Source organism: Osmerus eperlanus, chromosome 11, assembly GCF_963692335.1.
Source record: "Osmerus eperlanus chromosome 11, fOsmEpe2.1, whole genome shotgun sequence".
Classification (NCBI taxonomy): domain Eukaryota; kingdom Metazoa; phylum Chordata; class Actinopteri; order Osmeriformes; family Osmeridae; genus Osmerus; species Osmerus eperlanus.
In genome coordinates, this window is record NC_085028.1 from 15267704 (window position 1) to 15291932 (window position 24229).

The 24229-nt window shown below is 44.9% G+C and overlaps 4 protein-coding genes across 6 annotated transcripts; 2 read left to right on the forward strand and 2 right to left on the reverse strand.

The window, feature by feature from the left end:
- The first annotated feature begins 529 nt into the window (after positions 1-529).
- tmem91 (transmembrane protein 91) lies at positions 530-12959 on the forward strand. 2 transcript variants are annotated; one of them, XM_062472426.1, is made up of 4 exons: positions 530-753; positions 7466-9122; positions 11123-11269; positions 12166-12959. In XM_062472426.1, the coding sequence occupies exons 2-4, from the start codon at positions 8724-8726 to the stop codon at positions 12319-12321; spliced, it is 702 nt and encodes a 233-aa protein (XP_062328410.1). In that variant the 5' UTR covers positions 530-753; positions 7466-8723; the 3' UTR covers positions 12322-12959. The 2 variants fall into 2 exon arrangements, with proteins under 2 accessions (XP_062328410.1, XP_062328411.1); XM_062472427.1 differs by having other exon boundaries at positions 7469-9122.
- A 1469-nt stretch (positions 12960-14428) lies between these two features.
- Positions 14429-18305, reverse strand: exosc5 (exosome component 5). Of its 2 annotated transcripts, none has more exons than XM_062472429.1 (6): positions 18092-18305; positions 16192-16305; positions 15828-15949; positions 15484-15624; positions 15213-15302; positions 14429-14619 (listed from the first exon to the last, which is right to left on the reverse strand). In XM_062472429.1, exons 1-6 carry the CDS (start codon positions 18120-18122, stop codon positions 14524-14526), a joined length of 594 nt encoding a protein of 197 aa, XP_062328413.1. In that variant the 5' UTR covers positions 18123-18305; the 3' UTR covers positions 14429-14523. The 2 variants fall into 2 exon arrangements, with proteins under 2 accessions (XP_062328413.1, XP_062328412.1); XM_062472428.1 differs by lacking the exon at positions 18092-18305 and adding an exon at positions 16517-16675.
- bckdha (branched chain keto acid dehydrogenase E1 subunit alpha) lies at positions 16705-20494 on the forward strand. The gene is made up of 8 exons (XM_062472420.1): positions 16705-17054; positions 17589-17765; positions 17984-18070; positions 18160-18268; positions 18684-18845; positions 18946-19152; positions 19257-19398; positions 19784-20494. Exons 1-8 carry the CDS (start codon positions 16941-16943, stop codon positions 20124-20126), a joined length of 1341 nt encoding a protein of 446 aa, XP_062328404.1. The 5' UTR covers positions 16705-16940; the 3' UTR covers positions 20127-20494.
- Positions 20311-23879, reverse strand: b3gnt2l (UDP-GlcNAc:betaGal beta-1,3-N-acetylglucosaminyltransferase 2, like). Its single transcript, XM_062472423.1, has 2 exons — positions 23745-23879; positions 20311-22414 (listed from the first exon to the last, which is right to left on the reverse strand). Exon 2 carries the CDS (start codon positions 22274-22276, stop codon positions 20969-20971), a length of 1308 nt encoding a protein of 435 aa, XP_062328407.1. The 5' UTR covers positions 22277-22414; positions 23745-23879; the 3' UTR covers positions 20311-20968.
- Positions 23880-24229: the final 350 nt, after the last annotated feature.

Consider the following 24229-nt stretch of genomic DNA (forward strand, 5'->3'; position numbering starts at 1 on the left):
GGCAAAAGGAGAGAGAGAGGGAGGGGGAGAGATAGAGCAAGGCGGAGGAGGAGGGAGAGGAAGAGAAAGAGGAGCACACACAAAAGAGAGAGATGGAGAGCTGCTGCACTCTAGTTTGAAAGTCGCTGAAAAGGCTGAGTCTTGAAGAAGAAACTTGAGACAGCCTCGGTGGTATAAATACACCGCCGTGCATGGATTAAACGACACCTGCTCAAGGGGAAGGGGACAAAGACTGAACCAGAGACCACTGAGAGGGGCTGACGTCTCACGAGGACTGGGGAGTTTCTAGGAAAACGCACGCACCTCGTCACACGTGGGAACACAGGGCTAGGGAAGACACCTCTTTCCGTTTCGACCAAACCGAAATAGGACGTCCACTCTGACTCACACACTCATCCACACTTAACGATCGCATCCTTACTCTCTCTCTCTCTCTCTCTCTCTCTCTCTCTCTCTCTCTCTCTCTCTCTCTCTCTCTCTCTCTGTCTCATACTCTCTATCTCTGTCTTTCTGACACACACACACACATACACACACGGGGACCACATGCCTATACGTTTCCCTGAACTGCACATGCCCACTCTAAGATGAGTGGCCTCTCAGCCTGGCTCTGCGGCTGAAACACAGTCTTGGATGGTTGAAACTGACACGCTGAGATACAGCTCTCCAGCCCTCAGCCCCCCTCTGCTCCTCCATCAGACCAGGGGGACATCGAGTGGAGCAGGACCCACAGAGGAACCGCCACAGAGGCAGGTAAGAACACCTGAAGCAGGAAGAGAGACACACAGAGAGAAAGAGAGAGATAAAGAGAGATTGTGTTTCCATTTGATCCTGAATGGCACTGGATTGGAAAGAATTGAGTTTGAAAATCCAGAACGTCATTAGCTTGGCGTGAAATTGTTCTGCGTGGGCTTGCTTGCGCTGAAGACTTCTGTCTGAAGAATATGTCATTTCCCACCCACAGCTGTTCAATGTGGTTGTATGTGTTGTGTGGGTTAGGAGTATCCTGGACAGCCCCGGTCTGAGGCAATGACACAGCTAGGTGTTTAAAGCTGTGAAAACACCTATGGGAGAACAGATCTTTAATCATAATCTCCTGATGAGAAACATTACCTTCACCGTGTGTTATGATTCTTCTTTGAAGAATCTTCTTTTTTAAATGAAGTCTTTCATTTAAAACTGTCCATTTGGAGTTCAGCTTAATTAATGATCAGGTCAGCATGTGGTTGATTGCAGTACAGTAAGTTTCCACGGCGTGTTTCACTTCCCAGAGCAGGGGGGACTATCCTCAGAGCACGGCCCCTGATCCCTGTGAGATAAACAGACCCATGGCTTGTTTTCAGTAGCCTCTGGGTCATTTCCATCACATACAGAACAGTAATCTTGCCATCGTCCTTCCGTGAACCATCACAGATGCACAATTCTATCATCATCACACGTTGGCATTGAGTTGTGATGCCTTCGCAGGCAATGGCGTGTGGAACACAACGAGAGGTTTCCTCCGTAAAGAGGAACATCGCCCAACAAAGCGTGCAGTTTGATCTGTCTTGGAAGAAAACCCAAACGTTTTGTCCAGCCCCCCCACCACCACCACCACACCCACACCCCCACAGACCCACCCCCGCTCTGTGCACCTGCTGTGGCTGTCTGAGTCCAACTGCTGGATGGAAGGAGGGGTCCTTCTGCTACATGTAGGTCACAGCCAATTAGCAGCTGTCTACTAACACCCCTGTGGAAGAGGAAGGATGATGAAGAGGATGTGTAATATGTGAGCACTCATGTTGATACCTGTGAGAGATAACCAGCACACACACACACTAATGCAAATATTCAGACGAGTGAACATAGATATGCACACACATGCGTGCTCACAGACACACACAAACACACACGCATGCATATCACGTGTTTATACCTTCCACCATGCAGGAAGTAAATTACCAGTAGGTTAAAAACTACAAACCTGCATGTGTTCATTAACAAGAGCAGAAAACATTTCATACGCTGTGTTCAGTACATCTACAATGTCCATAATAATTGTCTCTTACAGACTGCACGCCACTGACTCTATTCCCCTGTTTTCAGGCTGAAAGCAAAATTTAATTCATGCACACAATTTGTACACACACACACATGCTTAGAGGAATGTCCCAAACACAAGCACAGCAGCTGCAAGGGAACAGAGCATTGAAGCGCAACTAGCACACACAGTACACACACACACACACAGCACATAAATATGTACACACACATGGTACACACACACACACAGCACATAAACATGTACACGCACAGGGTACACACACACATACAGCACGTAAACATGTACACGCACATGGTACACGCACACACACACACACACAGCACATAAACATGTACACACACATGGTACACACACACACACACAGAACACTTCTGCACCATATGCCCCCTTTTCTCTCTCTGCTTCACAGAAAGAACAAAGTAAATCTCAAACCCCTGATCTCATTAGCATGATGCGTTCAAATGGCCACAGTAAGTACATCAGAACATGCTCAATGTACACACACACACACACACACACGTGCACTGGCACAGTCTAGCTTTAATCATGTGTGTGTGTGTGTGTGTGTGTGTACAGCCTAGAGTGGGCTGCACAGAGGCCTGATTACAGCAATAAGCTCATCACCTCATTCACACGTCCAGCACTGGGGATTTACTGAGAAAGAAAAAACATCCATTCTGTATCGTGACCATTTTGTTGTATTAGACTGGAATTCAGGAGGAATGACACATCCTCTCTGCTCTGCTAATGTGACAGCGGAGATCTCCACTGGAAGGCAGAAAGGGCTGTTCTGGAATTATGAAGTCATAAGTTATCCAGTAAAGCAGTGGAACGTTGAAATGGTAAATTAGCTTCTGGTTCATTTATCCTGCTGTGAATACACAATTCTTCACTGAATGTGTTTCCATAGGAACGTGGTTTTGCAGTGGGATTCAGAGCTATGCAGCACACACAGTCTTTTTTTCCTGCAGTATCTTATCCATCCCCGCACCCCCTCCCTGCACATCCAGTCCAATGTATGGCTCATTCAAATGGGATAAGGGCATGTGAAATCAATACATGTATCGCAGTTTCTACGCAGGTCACATTTAGCTATTCAGCCCCCTCTGCTTGTGCTCTCATCAGCCCTCCATCAGTATTATACATCATGTCTTTTATTGAAGCTTGGGGACATTTATTGCACCCCACCCCCGCAACCTCCCCAAACTCGCACCCCCCACCTGCACCCCCCCCCCCCACCACCCCACGTACGACTGGACCACAGTATCGTTGCTTGTACAGAATGTTCTCTCTGTGTGCGAGGCTCCAAGCTTCGTCTACTCTGATAAATTACTGTAATTACTTCTTCTACTGAGCGTGGGTGGGTGTTTGTGTGTGTATTTTCGTGTGCGCGTGTGTCGGTGTGTGTGTGAGGGAGGGAGGATGGATGTGTGTATGTGTGTGTACTTGATTGTGTATGTGTGTGTGTTTGTGTGTGTGTGTGAGAGAGTGCACGTGTGTGAGCGTGAGGGCAGGCGAGTCTCTCTGTGTGCTGGAGAAACGTACAGGATATTCATTCGAGAACATCATCTTCCTTTTGTAACGTCAAGAACTCGTCATTGTAATGGAAGTTTAAAAAAAAGAGCAGTTGGAGCTGAAAGACAGATGAAGGGGTGAGAGAGAAAAGTGAGTGATGGAGGAGTCGAGGAGTCAAATAAAAGGCAAGACGAAGTAGAGAGAGAGAGAGAGAGAGAGAGAGAGAGAGAGAGAGAGAGAGGGAGAGAGAGAGGGAGAGAGACAGAGAGAGACAGAGAGAGAGAGAGAGAGAGAGAGAGAGAGAGAGAGAGACAGACAGACAGAGAGAGAGAGAGAGAGAGAGAGAGAGAGAGAGAGAGAGAGAGAGAGACAGACAGAGAGAGAGAGAGAGAGAGAGAGAGAGAGAGAGAGAGAGAGAGAGAGAGAGAGAGAGAGAGAGAGAGAGAGAGAGAGAGAGAGAGAGAGAGAGAGAGGGAGGGATGAAACAGAAGGAGAGGGGGAAGCGGGGAGAGACGGGGAGGGAGAGGAGCCAGTGTAAAAGCGTTGTGGTGATTTGCGGCGCCGTCCTTGCAGTCTTCCCTGCACCTGACTGGATGTTTTATGTGTGTGCAGAATCAGAGAGGGAGGCGGCTTATAATACAGCTGACAGAGGTGTTTTTATGGTGGCAAGGCAGGGGGGAGGGGGCCGCAATAAAGCTGAGTGCATCCCTCCTGAAAACAATCTTTGGGGGGGGGGGGGCGGGGGGGTGTACATGCGTGTGTGCATGTGTTTCTTTGTGTGTGTGCACACACACGTGGCAATGTTTGCCCCTGCTTGTTTGCATGTGTGTGAGCGTGTGCGTGGGATGGGAGAATGTGTGTGTGTGTGCGTGGGATGGGAGAATGTGTGTGTGCGTGGGATGGGAGAATGTGTGTGTGCGTGGGATGGGAGAATGTGTGTGTGCGTGGGATGGGAGAATGTTTGTGTGTGTGCGTGGGGTGGGAGAATGTGTGTGTGTGTGCGTGGGATGGGAGAATGTGTGTGTGTGTGCGTGGGATGGGAGAATGTGTGTGTGTGTGCGTGGGATGGGAGAATGTGTGTGTGTGTGCGTGGGATGGGAGAATGTGTGTGTGTGTGCGTGGGATGTGGTGCTTTGATGTGTGGATGGGTGCGTATGTGTGAACCAAGGAAGCCACTCACGGTCAGAGATGCCGCTGGAGTCAGAGAGCGTGCTCTTGAATGATCACTGGGCCTTTTCAGTATTAGCAGGACTGTCCTTCCATAAGGGAGGAGGAGGGAGGAGGAGGGAGGAGGAAGGAGAAGGAGGGAGGAGGAGGGAGGAGGAGGAGGGAGGAGGAGGGAGGAGGAGGGAGGAAGGCATGAGATGAAGGGCGAGGAAGGGGGAGGTGGACAGGAGGCACAGCAAAGCAATAATAGAGAGGACAGCAGCCCTCAGCACACTACCAGCGCGCAGCCAGAAATTAGTCTCCGAGCTGTGCATCGGAGCGTGGTACGACAACACACTAGATTCAATGCATTGAGGCACTTTGTGTACAGCAGAAGGAATTCTTACTGATTAGCCAACACAGAGAACTAAATATACAATATGTGTTCTTGTTTTAATGTAACAGCACAGCAGCTTCCTCGCCAACATCAGCAGCATTTTCCTCAGTCAGTGCTGGGCAGACTGCTGCATTGGAAAGCGTTTTAAATTTAGATTTGAGTGAAAGAAAATACATTAATTCCAATTGATTAGGTCTTTCAAGTAATTGTTTTGATCAGTTCTATTGTTGCAATTAAACCATCTGAGTCACTTACCGTGGATTAGTCAGCGTTCGTCTCAGTTGCATACAGTGTCTAAATAATTCAAAGACAGCCGTGTTATTCTGACTTAAACTGTCACATCCAGACTACCTCTCTTTGCTTCCCCGCTGTTGCCTGAAGGCTTGCGGATTTTCTTTAGAACCTTCTCTCAGCGCATTTCTGCACTACAATCACTTTATCCTCCAAAAAGTCAAAATCCTCCAAAATCTAAAAAGTAAGAATAGATTCCTGACAAGGAGGCCGAATAAACTGTCACTCAAAGTTAAACTGTCAACATTTGCGAAACTATCCAGAAGCTTCTCAAAATATTACAGTGATTATAAAGCATGATGAAAAGTTGGGGTTGTATAAGTATTGACTGAAAAACCAAGCAGCCCTGAGTAATGTAAGTGAGACCACGAGAAGCTGAGGTTTGGCAGAAGACACACTGCCCGGGGAAAGTCCTCACTTCCAACTGAATTAGCTTAACGTTTGTTTTATAAGAACACCATCACGTGACTCTACAGCTGGACAAATGGCAGCATGTTGTCATGAAGGAATTCAGTACAAATCAGTTTCAGGGGAAAAAAAAACTACATCCAAAACTTTAAGACTGATGACATTTTGGTTCCATTTGGGTCTGACCATGAGTGAAAATTGAGTCCTTAACCTAACACCTAAGGGACTGTATAAGGACAATGTTGCATGTTGAACTGAGCAGCTGAGCAGCGGTGTCTCCTTTGGGGTTTCACGGTGACTCAGCACCCCTCTGACAGCGTCATGAACAGGCCTCTTCCTGAATCACGGCAGCAGACTAAGAGTGTAGGAGGCAAATCGAATGCCTGGAAGCCAGGTCAGATCCCCTGGTCTGAGGACGAACTCTCGTCCACTGTTCAGGTAGTGTGGTGGCAAAATTCTAGTGGCACTGTGTAAATTTGAATAGTAAGAGATGGCGGTTACAATAAATTTATTTTGCTTGTACAAATCATGAATTAACAAAGTACTTTGTGATCAGTCATAACGAAGGAGGTGCTAGCCACAGGTCGTTCGCCAGAGTGATGAAGAACAACCCCAAAACCCTACATTATATAAACTTTAGATCAAATGGTTCCTCTGAACTCTGTTGATTGGTCAGCACTGCTCAGTGACAGTTTGACTCCATACCAAGTTCCCACAGTTCTTTCATGTGGCATCTCTCCCCAAACCAGTAGATAGTAAAACCACAGGAGTTCACCAGTCAAATGGTCAACTGTCCTTTGTGTGGGCAACTTCAAACAAGTATTTAATTAAACCCCACCCATTGCAACAGGAAGGGTCAGAGCAGCCTGATCAGTTAACCTTTTAAGGAGTGAGTTATTTTTCCAAAACGGAAGCTAGCTAGTTTTAGTTAGCTTCCGTTACCTAGCAACCTAGCATAATACTCGTAGCAATGCTACTACCTGCTAGTGTTACTTGTTAGCCTCCTAATTGTAAATTTTGAAGCCATACTATAGCGTTTGTCATATAGTTTTTGTCTATCGGAAAATAGTCGGTTGGAATGTTCAGAATCACATATGTGTGACGCTACTCCTTAAACTGCTCCCTCAGATCACAATAACAATACAGTTGAATCCACATTGTCTCCAGACCAGCTGTCTCATCCTCCCCAGGTGTCATAAACTGCAAATGGCATCTCTACCAAATGGAGTTGACTCTTCTTAACCAACTTTAAAACACATTCCTCATATATGAAACACACACATTATAACTGTATTCCAAATTTCCACGACAGTAGTCACTGCAGGCTTTTGCCTGTGAAAAGCTGGGACAAGAAAACAAATGAAATCATACAAAGGCAGAAGGCTGGACATGAGCTAAATATACAAAAGTTTTGTTTTGAAAAATGTTCTCCCTGAGGCAGAGTGGACATGGTTAGATGTATTTGGACAGGTACCCTTTTCCTGAGAGCACTTGTCATGCGCATGACCCTGTTAGTATGTGTATGTGAGTGTGTGTGTCATGTCTGTGTGTGTGTGTGTGTGTCTGAGTTTGTGTGCATGTGTATGTGTAAGCGATGTGCCACTAAGGCAGGATGACGCTGAGGAGACTCGATGTTATGTGTGACCTTGTTTTTCTTTTGGCAGCAGCACTGCAGCGGGTCGGTGGAGGAAAGTGAGGCGGGCCACAGGACACTGCACCGCCCAACTTAACGCCTGTCCTGAATGAAAACCTCTCACGGCACACGGGGCGCATTAAAAATACATAGTCCCTCAGGAGCGCTCCTGTCGCGAGCAGCAAACTCAGAGCACACATAAATCAATAGTGGAGGACACCGATTTCTTTATTATCACTTCCCTCAGCAACGAGCGAACAACGGATACGCTCACAGACTGGCGGAGATGGACCTGTACACCCCTGTAATCCCTCGTTGGATGCCTGGAGCCTTGTTGCAGTTTTAGATCACCTAAAAATATGCGCCTAAACTCCTAATTCAAGTCTGTTGTGAGTTGAAAACAGTGTCGACATTTTCTTCCGTTTATCTGACTGAGTTTCTTCAATCCTCTTTCTTCGGTTTGTTTAGGGCCTTGTTGTGCTGCGTTATCTGACTGCTGATGAGAACACGGAGACAAATTGACAGCAAGCTGCATGAAAACGCAAGATTCACAATTATGTCTCTCCACAATGGTTACTGAACTACCGAGTTGCTATTTATCAATCCATCCAAACAAGTTTTATCTTTGAAATGAAAAAATTGTTCGGACCATTGGTGATACTATGTCAGGATGCATGCTTGATCCTCAATTGGTACAGACAGTTTGCTTGACGGGAACCCAAACTTAAAATCATTTTCCACAGCTTCTGTCCCATATTAATCAGGGCACTCCATCTTCGGAATTGACATATCTGGAACCCATGTGAGAGAAAGAACATTAGCATATTCATGAACATAGACACACTCAATCATACGAAATGGGAGACAAGGACCCAGCCATAAGCCATCACGGCCTGGAACAAATAGCTTCTGACATGTGAGGAAAGGAGAATCTGCAGGAGAGCCTCAAGAGCTTAAATCTCCCATCGCGACCTCAGCATAACACGCAGAGCAGAGCACAGCAGAGCAGAGCAGAGTGGAAACCTGGCTAAGCCTGGCGGAGCTGGTCACTTTCATTATGCCATGGTTGCAGCATGTGTCTTCAGGTCTGAGAACAAGGCCTATAATAGGAGTCAAATTAAAGAATTGGATTAAAGATGGATTATCACTGTACTAAAGCCAGCAAAGCAGCCGCTTTCGCTTAAATCCGGGGGAACGCACTTCTGGGAAAGGGCTCTGGGGGAATTGATTTCTGGATTGCTGACTGTGGACGAGGCGGTCTCCTGTCCGGCCGCCGGTCACAGAGAGAGATGGAGAGTCAAGACGAGCTGGAGCACCCTCTCCTACGGGAGAGCCCCAAGCACGCTGGCGGCCCGTCTGGCTCCCTGTTCAAGGGCATCTTGGTGAGGTGTGAGGAGGACAAGGCCTTCCCCCCGCTGGCCTGGAGGAGTTACTGCAGCGGCCCCCCTCAGCAGCAGTTACTGGACCCGTGCTCGCTGCCCCGCACGCTGGAGTCCATGTACTCCCCTGCCCCCATCTGGGGTCACCCTGACTCCCTGGCGCTGCACAGGAAGGAGTACCTGGAGACCACCTTCGTGGACGTCCATCCCGGCTCCTCCCTGGAGAGGAAGCTGCAGGGGGAGGAGCAGGACAGCCACAGCGTGGCGTACAGCCTGGAGGACGAGGACGACCTGCTGCCTGACTTTGAGGTAAGGACCTCCGCGCACCAACACACACACACACACACACTCTCCTTCCAAATGTCCAACAGGCACAACAGAACAGAGCAATTCCCCCCCCCCCCCCCCCCCCCCAAAAAAAAATGCCCATGTAAACACGTAAACAAAAGCTGAACAGCCAGCAGGACAACAGGACAGCTGGGTCAATTCCCTTTGTAGTCTAGATCCCGCCCTCCTGCTGCTGCTGTTGATGCTCAGAGCGGGGGGGGGGGGGGGGGGGAGGCAGGGTGAGTCACCGCCAGGTCACAGGCTCTGCTGCTCTCTCCAAGCGGAGTGTCTCTCCTGCTGACGTGGTCTCTGTCAACACTCCAAAGATACCCGGTTTATAAAGATGAGTCTAGAATCGCGGGGGGGAATTGGAGTGGAACTTGTGAAAAGTACGAGAGAGGTTTGCAGTCAGCAACAGTGGAAAGCACTCTGTCGGAAAGGTGAAATGACATAAGGCGCTGTGCCGGCTGGTGTACTGGTAATGACACCACTACTGTGACGAGTGCCAGGTCTATTTCACACATCAGTGACCCTTGAGTGAAATGTAGAAATAGCTAAGGACTCAAGGTTAGATGCTCTCCCCTATGTCACTTAGATCACTCATTTAGTGTGACTGAATCATCTTGTGCTGTTATTCGCTGAGCAGTTGTTTCAAGGTACATCTCTCATCAATAAAAGTGTAAGGTCCAACTGCATATTTTTCCTGTCACGCGCACACAGACACACACATCACAATTCATTAAAGGAACGAGCTGCTTCTGTCAGTGTGTATTTAACACGACATCTGAGTTTTTCACCAAAAGGTCAAATCCAAAACCACTTCAAACAAAATCTTGTCAAGCACATTGGAGGCACTGGCAGTGCTTCTGACAGTGGCCGAGGCTGAGGCACTGACCTGTGGGAATGCAACCTGACTCTGATCCCCTACGCAGAAACACAAACAAGCTCTCCGTCTCCTTAGTTTCACATCCGAAGTCCAGGTACAGCAGGGAGGCACGGCCATTAGGCTTCCTACTCAACAAGCTCTCCTGGGAACAGAACGGAAGGAGACCAATCGACAGGGTTAGAGCAGGAGGGACAATCTCAGGTCTGTCCTGTGTGCGTGACATGAGCCTGTTTCTGGCTGCAGGTGCCCCACCCCTTCCACCCCACCATCCTCAGAGAGCTGTCTTGGGATACTCCTCCCCCCCCCCCCCTCCACTCGCAACCTTCATTTAACAAAACAGATCGATTTTATGAAACATCTGACAACATTTGATCTGATTGAAAGAGACGAAATACAACGTCACAGGAACACAAGCAGAGCACGCTGGGACACTAGGCCTTCAGATTATTACAAGTGACAGCTGGTTAGGAGTTACCCTCTTGTGCCCTGTCTTTTTGTCATATCTTTGAAGCAGACAAAGAAAAACCTTCAGGGACGGGGGGACGGGGGGGGGGGGGGGGGGGCGAGCAACAAAAAGCTATGAATTATTCAAACAGCACATCTGCTGAAAATAAAACTGATTATTTTTGTGCTGGAAGTAAAACAAGGAAAACAATAAGACGGGGTCAGAGAGAAGAAGCCAGATTGAATATGTAGACTTTTGTAAACGACTGAGTCACATAGAGCCTCAGGCAAGCAGCATAGCTGGTGGGTGCACATTCATGATAACCCCATTCAGTCACATTGTCTTACAAGCACCAGCAAAGCGTTATTTTTCTTCTAGAAGACATGTAAACATTGTTCACCAAAAATACATAATTTACTCTTTCAGCAAAATGTCGGTTTATCTGTTTAAACAAGACTGAAGCATGCTGACCTTTCAGTACAAACAAATCAGGTGAAATGGAACATTGATGCTTTTGCCAGTACAGCATAAACGGACATTGTTTATGAAGTCAACCAGTAGGAATGATGACAATGACATACATTTGAGTCCAAGCAGCAAAACAGTCCTGGATTCGCCAGGAGTTGAATGATCATATCCATGACCCCCCAGGACTCATCCAGCGAGGACTTCAGTGACACAGACAGCGATAGCAACTTTCCCCTGATGATCCCTCAGGACTACCTGGGCCTGGCCTTCTTCTCCATGCTCTGCTGTTTCTGGCCCCTGGGCATCGCTGCTTTCTACCTGTCCCAGAAGGTAACACACCACCACACACCCTAAGACCAGTTTACCTAACCTTGACCCTACCTCACCCTAGTGGCGGCCTACTGTTGACCCAGGAAACCGCAGGCTAGTCCATTTTAGCTTTGCTCCAGACAAGAATACATTTAGAATTGTACAGGTTTTTTTTTTTTACATTTGTACAGTCAATAGTACAATTATGCTAAATGGAACTGCAGATGTTTATTTGTGGATCGGCCAAAACAGGTTTATATTGGTCAAGAAGATATTACATAGTTGTCCAATAACATGGTCGTTTTCATCTATATAACCCTTAATACATACCACACCACAAGGACAACAAAGCAAATATACATACTTATACCCCCCAAAATTAAGGAAGAAAAACGTAATGCAGTTAATCTTGAGAAAAACACATTACCACCATGAATCTGTAGTAACAGACATGCTCATCTTTTACCCGCTTCTTAGTGTCTGATCCTACCGTGGGAATCGGTCTGGGCCTCAGCTTTATTTAGCATTTCAGAACAAAGTTACCTGGCAGAGACCAAGGCCTTGTGCTCCGATCAATGACCTTCATTAAGGTTTAATTTGAGTCATAACAAGCAGGACCGGATGATAGATTTCCAATAGTGTTGAGCGCTATCGAAAATAGGGGTCACCGTGAAAGACGGTCCGGGAATAAAGGGAGGGAAGGAGGAAGAGAATGATAAACGAGGGAGAAGTAGTAGGAGTGACTCAGAGATGGAACCCCTCGTAGGTCAAGCGTGTGAACCGAGCGATGTGATTGGACAAAGACAGACTGAGGGGAGAGGAGGACAAAGACTGATGGACGGACATTTTTGCACTGCTCTTTTTTCCCCCCTTCCTTTCGTCTGAGCCAACAATCTGCTCTGTCGTTCTTTCCTCAGACTAACAAGGCGTCGGCCGAGGGGGATTTCCAGGGGGCGAGTGCCGCCTCGCGCCAGGCTCTGTGGCTCTCCGTGCTGTCCATCGTCTTCGGGATCATCACGTACATCTGTGCCATTGCTGCTCTCATCTCCTACCTGTCTGGAAAACCACCGTAAAACCAGGATATCTATAATCCCAGACACAAACAGACCACACACACAACACCACACACACACATTTCCATACATACACCAACCATTTCTGGCACATACCACCACTCTCCTGGGTACACGGTATACTACAATCACACCCTTCACCACTTTACCCTGTGCGGACAACTTACCCTGACGTGGAGAGTCCGGATAATAAGACATAAAACCTGGATACTGGATTGTGTTAGAGAAACTAGTCAACATCACAAATTCTGTGGAACTCAGCATATAAACCAGTAGATAAGATGATTGTGTGGCAATGTAAATATCATCATAGACCATGACAACCTAGGACTAATTCAGCAGTTTATTTAGACAGACCAGAGTCTGCCCACCAGAATTTCCCGTCTGCCTGGGTGTGGCTGAGTCTAACGGTCATGGAGGGTGACAATGATGGACTCCGGTAGATGTGTGTGAAGGTCATGATAAGGACACAGGAGGAGCCAATCCTAATAGACTTCAGTCTGGGACCCAAAGAAGGACACCCATAGAGAATCACTGCTTCAGCAGACCAACCTATCAGCCAGCTCCTCTGACTTCTCCCTTGAGTGTCTCTGAATAAAGTACAAACTGAATAATGTGCCAAACAGAAGGAAAAGGAACATTTAAAAAAACTGGAGGGTTAAAAAATATATATATCATAAAAGAATTGACTTGGTAAAAACTGTAACAGGACTGTGGGAAGAAGCAAGCTGAAAACGACATCTGATGGAAAAGTCTGAGAATGGCGCAGGGCTGAAAGGGACTTGAGTGGTGGTTGAAGTTGCAGCACAGCAGACAGAACTCTGGAGATCCTAGAATGAGTCACTCCATCAAGAGAAGCTTCTCCACTAGGATTCCATTCCCTGCACCCCAAATATAGACCTTCCGTCTCCCCTTTCAGTACACAGCCACTTAGAGGACCACAATCCATGATGCACGGCTGACAATAACAGTTATCTGGTACCCCCCCCTCCTGGTCTGGAGTGAAATGTTCAAAAACAACCATTTACTCATGCATATGCCAACACTACAGCACCATACTCTATTCTCAGAGGATGTCATTACTTGTCCTTACTTTATGTAAAAAAAACTTTTACCAAAAAAACTTACAAAAAACATAGTGTCTAAAAGGTGACCTGTTTTTGTTCTCACTGAAATGCCACTGACATTTCCTGTGCATATGTCCTCCCACCCCCTCCAAAAAAAGCATGTATTGGTTTATTTTCCTTACAGACACGGCACATCTGCATGGGTGAATTTGCACTTAGCCCTGTTTAGTCTTTTCCAGGTGTCAATTTCCTTTCCTTGGTTTGGATAAACATCAATGATACCAACAAACCCTTCTCTGGTTTTCAGTTCAGTATTACGTGTCCAATGTGCCATAAAGCGAGTGCTGTTTGATGAAAAGCAAACAACACAGACTGTCAAAATAAAAGTACTGACATTTTCTAAGTAGATATATAGTTTTATAGCAATTACAGTTAGTCACAAGTTCTAAAATTCAAAGCAAATATTTTAGGGTTTCAGAACATCAGCGTTGTACCAAGACAGAGTTGACTGAATATCAACCAATTAGATTTGATTCAAGCACTTCAAAATCACGCAGACTACATCTTTCACAACGTGACTACACTATGCAGCCTAAAGCATCTTTGAAAAGGGGCCTGTTCCATGAAACAAGTTTACCGGATAAACCAAGTTTGTGTCAGTTACTTTCCCTGACATTAAACCTGGCGTATTCGGTAATCATGCTTTATGGAACAGGCCTTAGGTCTGACAATCCCAAGCAATTGTGTCAACACCCAGTCAGTTTCTTTTTAGTATACTTGAAACTGTGTATACACTGGTTAACAATTATAAAAATGCCCATGCTATATAAAAATAACTCTGTTCCCTGCACTAAGGAGTCAACTGAGGTCAGAGGTTAAAGCTAAGAGAATCCCCTGGTATCTGGTGTACATTTACTCCTTGTTTTCACACCCATGTGTAATTAAGTGTAAATATACCAAAAACAAGAATTAAATGAATACAATAAATGCACTTGATGAAACGTTACTTTGTTGTCCTTGATTAACAGATGTGCGGGTGGTGCTATTTTAATCGGATGAATCAAAAAGGACTGAATATTTTATTTAAAGATATGTTTGTCTGACATGACAGAAAAAAATGGGAACAGCTTCTCTGTTAAATGGTTTTGGAATATCGTTGCCTGACAGAATCTCTGTAGAACTGGAAGATCTTCTCTGAGGTTTTCTGGCTGGCTGCTATGCACTGCTGAAGCTGTGAAAAGACAGAGGTCCATGACCATTTAATTGTGTCTCATCATCACAAGAAAAACTGACTGGTCATGAGACACTAAGGTAATTTGTGTTAGTTGAGTCAAGAGCAACACAGAACTAGTGCCTCAAAAACACATTCTATAGTTGGCCTATAAAGGTTGGAAGACAATGTAACTAATGGCCATGACAGGAACATGTCATGACGTGTCAATAGGGGTGTAACGATAAACTCAGCTCACGGTTCGATAAGTATCACAATACTGGGTGTACGATACAATACGTATCACGATATTTTGAACAACATTTTTTATGAAACAAATTCACTAACAGATTTTTTCCAAAACATTTGCAATAATTTTCTTTGTTGTACATACAATTTAGTTCACTCAGTTCAAGCGATTTATGTAAATGCACGCATGACCCAGGTGCAGAGTAGGTCACGCGCTGGTAGCTCAACCAATAGGATCAAACGGACATCATATTGTAAAAATATTGCCATAACTCTACGATACATATTGTAAAAATGTTGTATTGCGATATATTGTTCCACGATATATTGTTACACCCCTACGTGTCAATAATACGTTTTTTTACCTCATGGACTGAAAAAGATCCCTTGGTTGATGACATCATCACTCTGTGCTCTGTGCTGTCAATAGCAAATGTCAACAAAGCTCGACTTTCCTAGATGGGGGGGAGTGTGCAATCAAAACAGCATGTTCAAAACATCTTAACATTAAAGATTTTACAGACTGGGGGTGCAAAAAAAATGAAACATTATTTTGGAATCATTTTAAAACACTGGGAGCAAAGGGTGATCAAAATAAAAGAGTAACGTTTTTATTATCTCTGTAGTTATGTTAACCTTCTCCTGAGCTGATGTGGGGTCAGTAATGATCTGACCCTCTGTGTCGATAGCACAGGTCACTCCACAAAAAAGGCAGCTCATTGGCAGTCCTGCATCCATCAGGGCCATGCAGGCAGCATTCAAGAAGCATGACAACAGCTGAGGGCTGGATAAGGAGGAGAAACTATAACAAGTCCAGAGGCCTTGGGACACAAGAGACCGCGTAGGTGCGGCCTAAGATAACTTATAGTTCTCCAAGGTGCTGGTGTTGATATTGCAAAGTCGCTTGTACCCATCCTTGAGTGTACAGATCTATACAATTACGTTGTTTCAACCACGAATTACGTTTGACTAAAGGATACCGAGCCATCATCGTGAACGACTTGAAGGACGAGTGTGAGAGAGGAACGAGGATGAAGAGTCGAGAGTAAAGATGCCTCACAAGTTTCTCGCACACACTGCTCTCGTGCTCGCTCCATTACACCTAAAACAAGCGTACAGATTGTGAGAGAGATTATTATCAGACACAGCGGTTAGCTTGGTTTTTCAGATTTTGGCAGAGTTATACTACCACCTTGTGGTAAAATGTAAAATAACAAAAAGGGTAAGGGGCAAACTTCTGTATGGGATTACTGCTGTTAGGGGTTTATTAGGGACTAGGTTTAGTCTTAAATATGGTTAGTTTTAAATATGGTTTCTTTAAAGCAATAACTTCTCTGTACTCACTTGGTAGTCCTACTTTGGGTCGTATTACTACCTCCAAAGTTGCTCTGTCGTAGATCTCCTTGCTGATTTTCACCTCTGCTGGTCCGTACACCCCTGCTAACACACTAGAATCCCCTTTGGAAAGACACACGGAGACATAAATACCCATTATAGCTAAATAGTAAGTCAACAAACTTATGATATCCAGGAACACCCCCCCCCCCCACCACCCCCACCCCCACCTAGCAGTAGGTGGGTGCGCTCAGCCACGCTAAACATGATGGTTACATTAATGTAGCTACATTTCATAATGTTGTTACTTGCTGTTTCGATATAAAAAAAATACCTTGGACAAACGAGGAAGAGCCATCCGGTCGCGATAATAAACTTTGTTCGCAGCCAAATTCCCTAAGCATGAGACACGGAATTGTACAACCCTCCATCGTGCAAAGCTTGTCGCATGCGTGTGACGTGCATACTCTTTGTTGTCAACCATCTGAGCGCGCAATCATGACGCGTTTCATCTAATTCCAGACCGATTTTGATCCCCGTATTTTTCTTAGTCTTTAAAAAATACATAGATTATCTAGCTTTGTGCACGGTTTAGGTGTAGGTTCTCTCGCTGTCACCTGATCAAGGGACAGTCTGTGCTTAAATGATACTGAGAGTAGGTCCGATATTTTGATCGACTCGATTCACTGTCCTTGGCTTCGCTTGTGCACGCCAAATTAGCACTGCTAGCCTAGCTTCACCAGCGCACAACAGTGAAGATGGCGACCTTAAGATGCATAAATAATATGTATGGTGTCTGTTTTCGTGCAATTCGCCCAAAACCTGGATTGAAAACATCAAGGCTTTTACAGCAGAGAGCGTTCAGAGTCAATGTAAGTGTGAAAAATGCAGTTGTTGTAATGGAGAATGTCGAAATATGAGTCAAATATTTTGACATTCTCATCTCGAGTTGTTTCAGAAGTTGTGCAGAGAAGTAACACAGTCAGATGAGCTAGTGGCTTGGTAAGGAAATACAAACTGTCACTTCCTATAGGCCTACTGGCCAACTGCGTTGTAGTATAGTGTTGGCATTCCGCTTTAGTATTTAACCTTCAACCGGTGTGTTTTGTTTTAAACAAATGTGTTTGCATATCTACATGTTAGCTAGCCAGGTCGCGTGCCTGTTATTTCTCGCATCCTGATTGGGCAGTGGCAGGGGTGTGGAAAGCCAGTCAGGCATCACTTTAGACCGCCAGCTACTCAAACATGAAATCTACGAAAATTTTGCATAGCAGGCACAGGAACTCGTGCCCTGACACTGGAGAACACAGTACAAAACACGTAGAGAAACTTTATCAAGTCGATCATTGTCGTCAATAAGAAACTATACTGGTGAATCATGTGAACACATGGCTTTTATCCATCAGGAAGTCCAACACCAACAACCTTTTGACTCAACCACAGAGAAGCCACAGTTTCCGGGAGCTTCAGCAGACTTTATTGAACACCTGGAGTTCATCCAACCCAATGTTATCTCTGGAATCCCGATTTACAGGGTGATGGACAGGGCCGGGCAGATCATTAATCCGTCTGAAGACCCACAGGTGTGAAAACCCGATTATCTAAAGTGTTATGACAGGCTACTGCAGGAGGCTGCATTCCTATGTATATTTACAACGCGAGATAAAATTACATTTTGTGTTGAATGTACCTATTTTGAACACATTGTTTCTAATTCCAAATGGAACTGTTTACAGAATACATAAAAATAATATTCATTATTCATTTAATGATTGTATACCCCTCCTCCTTCTCACATCAGCTCTCCAAGGAAACAGTTTTGAACTTTTATCAGAAAATGACTCTGCTCAACACAATGGACCGCATTCTGTATGAATCTCAGAGGCAGGTAGGTGTCTAGGATCCTTACCTGTGAATGACTGAAAGGTGCTAAAAGCCATTTTAGAGAGGAGATTATTAAGATTGTTATTATTTCAGGGTCGAATTTCCTTCTACATGACGAACTATGGAGAGGAGGGGACCCACATTGGCAGTGCTGCTGCTTTGGACCCTAACGACCTGGTCTTTGGCCAGTACAGGGAAGCTGGTGAGTATTGGAGTATATGAGTCAGATGGCTGAGCAGTTAGGGAATCGGGCTATTAATCAGAAGGTTACCGGTTAGATTCCTGGCTGTGCAAAAATGAAGTTGTGTCCTTGGCTCGGGGGGGAATGTCCCTGTACTGGAGAAGAGCGTCTGCTAAATAACTAAACGTATTGAAATATTTGGTTATGGTGGTCAGAATTCAAAATGCTTCTCTGTAATAGTAAAATTAGATATCTCAACATGTTTATTTTGAGGAATATTGCATGAAGAAGCCTGAGTAAAATTAATATCTATATAATTTAGATCAATACTGAAAATAGTATAAAAGGTAGAAATGAAAATTGGGTAAACTACAAGTTAAGTTAAATTCAGTCAATATGTCAGCCTGTGAATACTGTTTTGTTTGTTGGTGCCTAGGAGTACTTATGTACCGCGGATTCCCACTGGACATGTTCATGGCACAGTGTTATGCCAACGCTGATGACCTCGGCAAGGGCCGGCAGATGCCTGTCCACTACGGTAGCAAGGACCTGAACTTCGTCACCATCTCTTCTCCTCTGGCCACGCAGATTCCTCAAGGTGAAACTCTTATCTCAGGTCCAGGATTCATTGCCACCTTCCGGCCATGGAAAGCTTAGCTGCTAACCCCTTGTGTGTCGTCCCGTCTTGTGTCATTTAGCTGCTGGGGCTGCGTATGCAGCCAAGAGGGAGAATTCAAACCGTGCGGTCATCTGCTACTTTGGAGAGGGAGCCGCTAGCGAGGGAGATGCCCATGCCGGGTTCAACTTCTCTGCCACTCTGGAATGCCCTCTCATATTCTTCTGTCGCAACAATGGATATGCCATCTCTACCCCTACCAACGAGCAGTACAGAGGGGACGGGATAGGTAAGGAGCGTCACAGTTTTTCCAAATGTGGGCCAGGTTTGTATTGGCTGTGTGGGATGCCGGGAATAAAAGTTGAAAAAGCACCACTTGTCTTCCTCCTTCAGCTGCTCGTGGCCCAGGATATGGCATGATGTCCATCCGTGTAGATGGCAATGATGTCTTTGCCGTGTACAATGCAACAAAAGAAGCCCGTCGCAGAGCTGTGGCAGAGAACCAGCCGTTCCTCATTGAGGCCATGACATACAGGTCAGCTGTCACATGTCTATTAACCTTGGATTACAGTTAAGTGTTCACAGTAGAACATAACTAAATCATCTGAAGTAGGGGTGGGAATCTTTTGGTACCTCACGATTTGATTCTTGGGGTCACAAATCGATTAAAAATCAATTCACAATTTTTTTTAATTTTTAATCCGGGTTTTTTTTAAATAAAAACTAAATAACATAAAAAAAAAAAGGGTTTTTACATTTGTGAATCGCTAGAAGACTGAATCGCGATTGAAATGTGATTCGATTTTTTCCCCCACCCCTAATCTAAAGCACTCTCTCATTGTCATTGTCTAACGCCCAACAATCAGTTTAACCGGTTTTGTCACTTACTCTGTAGTTCCCTTTTCGTTTCTTTTTCCCAGAATTGGTCACCACAGCACCAGTGACGACAGCTCAGCCTACCGCTCTGTGGATGAGGTGAATTACTGGGACAAGCAGGACCATCCCATCTCCCGCCTGAGACACTACATGAACGCCCACAGCTGGTGGAGCGAGGAGGACGAGCGGAGCTGGAGGAAGCAGTCCCGCAAGATGGTGATGGAGGCCTTTGAGAAGGCGGAGAAGCGTCTGAAACCTCACCCCGACCTGCTTTTCTCGGACGTGTACGAGGAGATGACCCCCATCCTGAACAAGCAGAAGGAGGCCATGTGGAGGCACGTGCACCAATACAAGGAGCACTACCCCCTCGACGTGTTCGAAAAGTAATAACCCTCAGATGGGCCAGCTGTACAGACCAGATATGGGAGTGAGAGGTTGTTGGTATATTAGTTTATGCATAACATTATAGTTTGAATTTTCCATGCTCTGTATTCAGCAAAAATGAGGAAGTGAACTGAATTATTGTTTTTATGTACTCTATTAGAGGCCTCTGGCTTTTGTGCCTTAGAGAATCTGCCAGTGGTTTCTAAAATGTTTCAAGTTTGTCGAATCAATTACCTTTCTGACTACATCTGAGCCTAATGCAAAGCAGTAAATTAGAAAGGTGTTCTTGTAATTTAGGTAGAGGTTCATACATTGACTTTTCAAATGTAAAACAGTCATTTGTTGTGACATTAAATGGTCATCGAGCAGACTGCGTGACTCACCAGTTCTTGACAACCCTTCTTCACACCAGACGGTGTCTGTGTGCCATTTCTCAGTCAACTCTTTGAAAAACATGAGGTAATTGTACACTGCCTGTCAAGTTAAGCATGTTTGTTTTGTGATAGCTTTTAAATTGAGTTCATCTGAAAACATGAATAAAATTCCATGACAAAAAGAAACTGAAGTTTTACTTTCAAGACACGTTTTCTAAATGTGGAAGAAAATCTATAATTACAACTAAATCTATAATTACAACTATATTGCCCACAAGGTTAATGGTTATTGCATGCTATTCATTAAGACCAAAACTATCCAAAACACAACCCCAAACTAACCAAAACTACTAACAAATTCTCAACCCATAGAACCTTTAAATGTCCTCCTCTCTCTCCCTGTATACTATACCTCTCTCTCCCTGTATGCTGTTTATTTGCCAAAAATTGGGTCTGTATCCCTGGGTTACTTCAGCATGTTAGCAGAGGGCTGTTCACGCCCCTCCATAGCTTCATCATCTGCTGTGGAGAACGCTTGTGTACCAGAAGCAGGTTCTTGTGGATACACAGATTCTCCCTATCTTGCTCCTGAATGTCAAAAGTCCTGAAGCCTTTGTGTTCCGTTGGCGTGATCCCGATGGCCTGGAAACTCATGCCGGTGTAGACGTCATCGATAGGGAACAGAGGGATCAGCTGCGAGATACTATAGAGGGGCTGGATCAGGCTGCCGGAGAAGAGAAACCCTCCACCTCCAGCGTAGGGAGGGTAGGGCCCATCGTAGAAGGTCAAAGGTATGTAGTATTTGCTTTGAGGATCGTGCAAGGGAGTGGCTGAGCTAATAATCTGCCCCACGTAGAGCTTGGAGGTCTGTTCAGGCGACAAAGACTTCAGGTAGTGGAAAATAGCTTGTCTATTGACAAAAACGTCATCATCCCCTTTGAAAACAAAGGAAACTCCCGGACAGTGTTCTATGGCCCACCTGTAAAACACATGCTCTTTGAGGGTCAAATTGAAAAAGGACTCATGAAAATCCCATTGGAGCACATCTCGGAAGTGATTCGCCTCAAACGATATCAGCTGCCCGAGGTCGGGATCGTCCCGGGCGGAGGAACCCAGGAGGAACACGATGCGTAGCCTCACCCCACCTTCATACCTGCCCTCCTGCCCCCACGTCTGCCTCACCACCTGTCTCTGCTCAAAGTTCTTTGGAGTGGATTTGATGGCGAAAAGTATTAGGAGGTCGTCCACTTTCTCCTTATCGCCACTGCACTTGTCTGGCTGATTGATCATCATGGCTGGATCTCTGCAGTCCATGCCGTACAAGAAGTCTTTGTGCAGATCTGGATAAGTGCTGAAGTCGTGCATGTTTGTTTTCAGCAGTTCTTCATTCGTTTCTCTACAATTCGACCAACTGAGTTTGGATTTCTCTGCTGAGTAATCCCCGTTGTCGAGCTGCTTTATGAAGCGCATCAATTTACGGTTCCAGAAGGCCGTGTTCTGAACAACTGCCTTCCTGAAGCTGTCCGAGACCAACAGAGGCACTACATTCGTGGCAGCAGAAGTTGTCGAAACAAAGGCCGTTTTTTGGGTCTCTCTGTCCTGCTGGTGCATGGGTGTGGCGATGTCATTCTCCTGTGTGGTGGGATCGACGGAATCCTCCTTTACTATAGCCATGTGGTCCGGAGTCACCTCAGGATAGTGGTATGAGAAGTAGTAGACAAAGCTGATGAGGAGGACCATAGCTACCACGGCTCCATGGCGTTTTATCCTAGACCTCATTCTTGAAAAGGAATGTGAGGAACTAATGTAGATCAGCAGATGAAACTGCTCATCAAAAAAGTAAAATGTAACAACTGCTTCTGGGGAGCCCTTCAGGGAAATGTACACCACTTCCTGTGGTCTTTTTTTCTGAAGTGCCTATAAGAGAGAAAGAGCATTTCCCTGTGATTACACAAAAAGTAATGTTGTGTTGAAGATGGGTGATACCATTACTATGGGATATCCATATAAAATGTCTTAAAGTCATTTGGACTGCAGCCCGCATTACACAAAAAGTCAGCTACACAAGCTATTCATGTCAAGAATGCATTGCACAGCTTCCTGATTTTGTATTTCCTTAACCCTTGTGCTGCCTTCGGGTCACATGACCCAAAGGCAGCACAAGGGTTAAGGCTATTTTGATATAATCTATTGGCCTATACGTTTCGGATAAACTGATTTTTTTTGTCGTGTATTTCAATAAGAAAAAAACTCTTAAAATATGATAGCTAAAAATAACTTAATTGCTTTGATGAAGTAAACACGACAACGGATAGGGCTAGATGTTTGTCCTATGTGTAAACTACACCTAAGAGATGCATTCGATATAAAATGTCCCACATTATTTTAAACAATGTCAACAAGCGTGACTACCAATATCTGTAGCCTAGTTAAGAATTGCCACGGGTGGTGAACATCATTGCGTTTCTCTTAGAAGGATCTATTCGTTGTCCTCTGAGATTAATTATCCACACAGTAGCCTAAATTAGCATTCCCAAGAGGTCACTGTCAACGAAGCCTACTTGGAAAATAGAAGCACACACGTGCAATGCTTCGAATTTAAAATGTTCACAATTTATTACTACTAAAACTATAATTAATTCCTTTAATTACGCTTTTCATATTACGTGTAGGCTATCGATTAATTTGTAATAGTACCACATTTCGCAAATGTATACCCAATTGGTTAAATTTACATAGCCTTTTGTAAACTGCCTGTGCGTTTAAGTCGCTGTTTTTGTTGATATCCATGATAATTTCATATTATTCGAAGGTGGTGAGAAACACATCTACAATTTGCGCCACAATCTTAAAATTATCCCCCCCCCCCAAAAGGAAAAAAAATCCCCGAAGTGATACTAGTAATTACAACTTTACCTGGATCGACCAACAAAGACATTTAAACAAGGACTTTATGAATGTAGTCTATTTCTTCCTTGAAGTTTAAAGTTGCAGTGTAGGCTACTGTAGCCTAAACAAAAGCTGTAGTTTATAGCCCCAATAATAAAATGTGATAGGCTATATTTAAGATTAGCGTAACATGTTCTTCTCAACAAACATCCCGAATGTGTAGGCCTACAGTTATGAGCTAAATTATAGTCGAGACGCAGTATCCCAATTAGCAATTATTATTATTTGGTGCTTTCACTCCAATCCAACTGTATTAGCCGACTCACGCAACCAAAAGAACAGCCAATAGCATACTTACTGGATTTCTCTGCTTTGATGTAGGCTATAGACAATCCTCACCTAACAAGCATTTTGTAAAAAATAAATTAAAAAAACTTCCAAATAAAGCGACAAGCGCATAGCCAAGTCTACCCACAGGAAGTTTATAAACACGAGACACTATAACATCGGGTACAAATCTGTTTGGAGGAGTGGCTAAATGAACATGCCCACACAGGTCACAGGTGGGGTCGCGGCATGGTGCAGCCAAGTACATTAATAAACTAATCAATGGCGTTTTAAACATGTAGGCTACTTTTTGATGCAATCGCCTATGATCCACCCAAATGTAAAATGTTTGTGTAAAATAGCCCTAGGCTATCCTGTTTAAATTGGTCAGCTAAAAGTGATTTACTCATGCTGCATACATAAGCCTGCACGCTAATGTGTGAACACTTAATAATCGTACTCGTTTGAATCACTTACACATAACAGTCAGCAGAGGGCGCCAGCGGCAGATATATA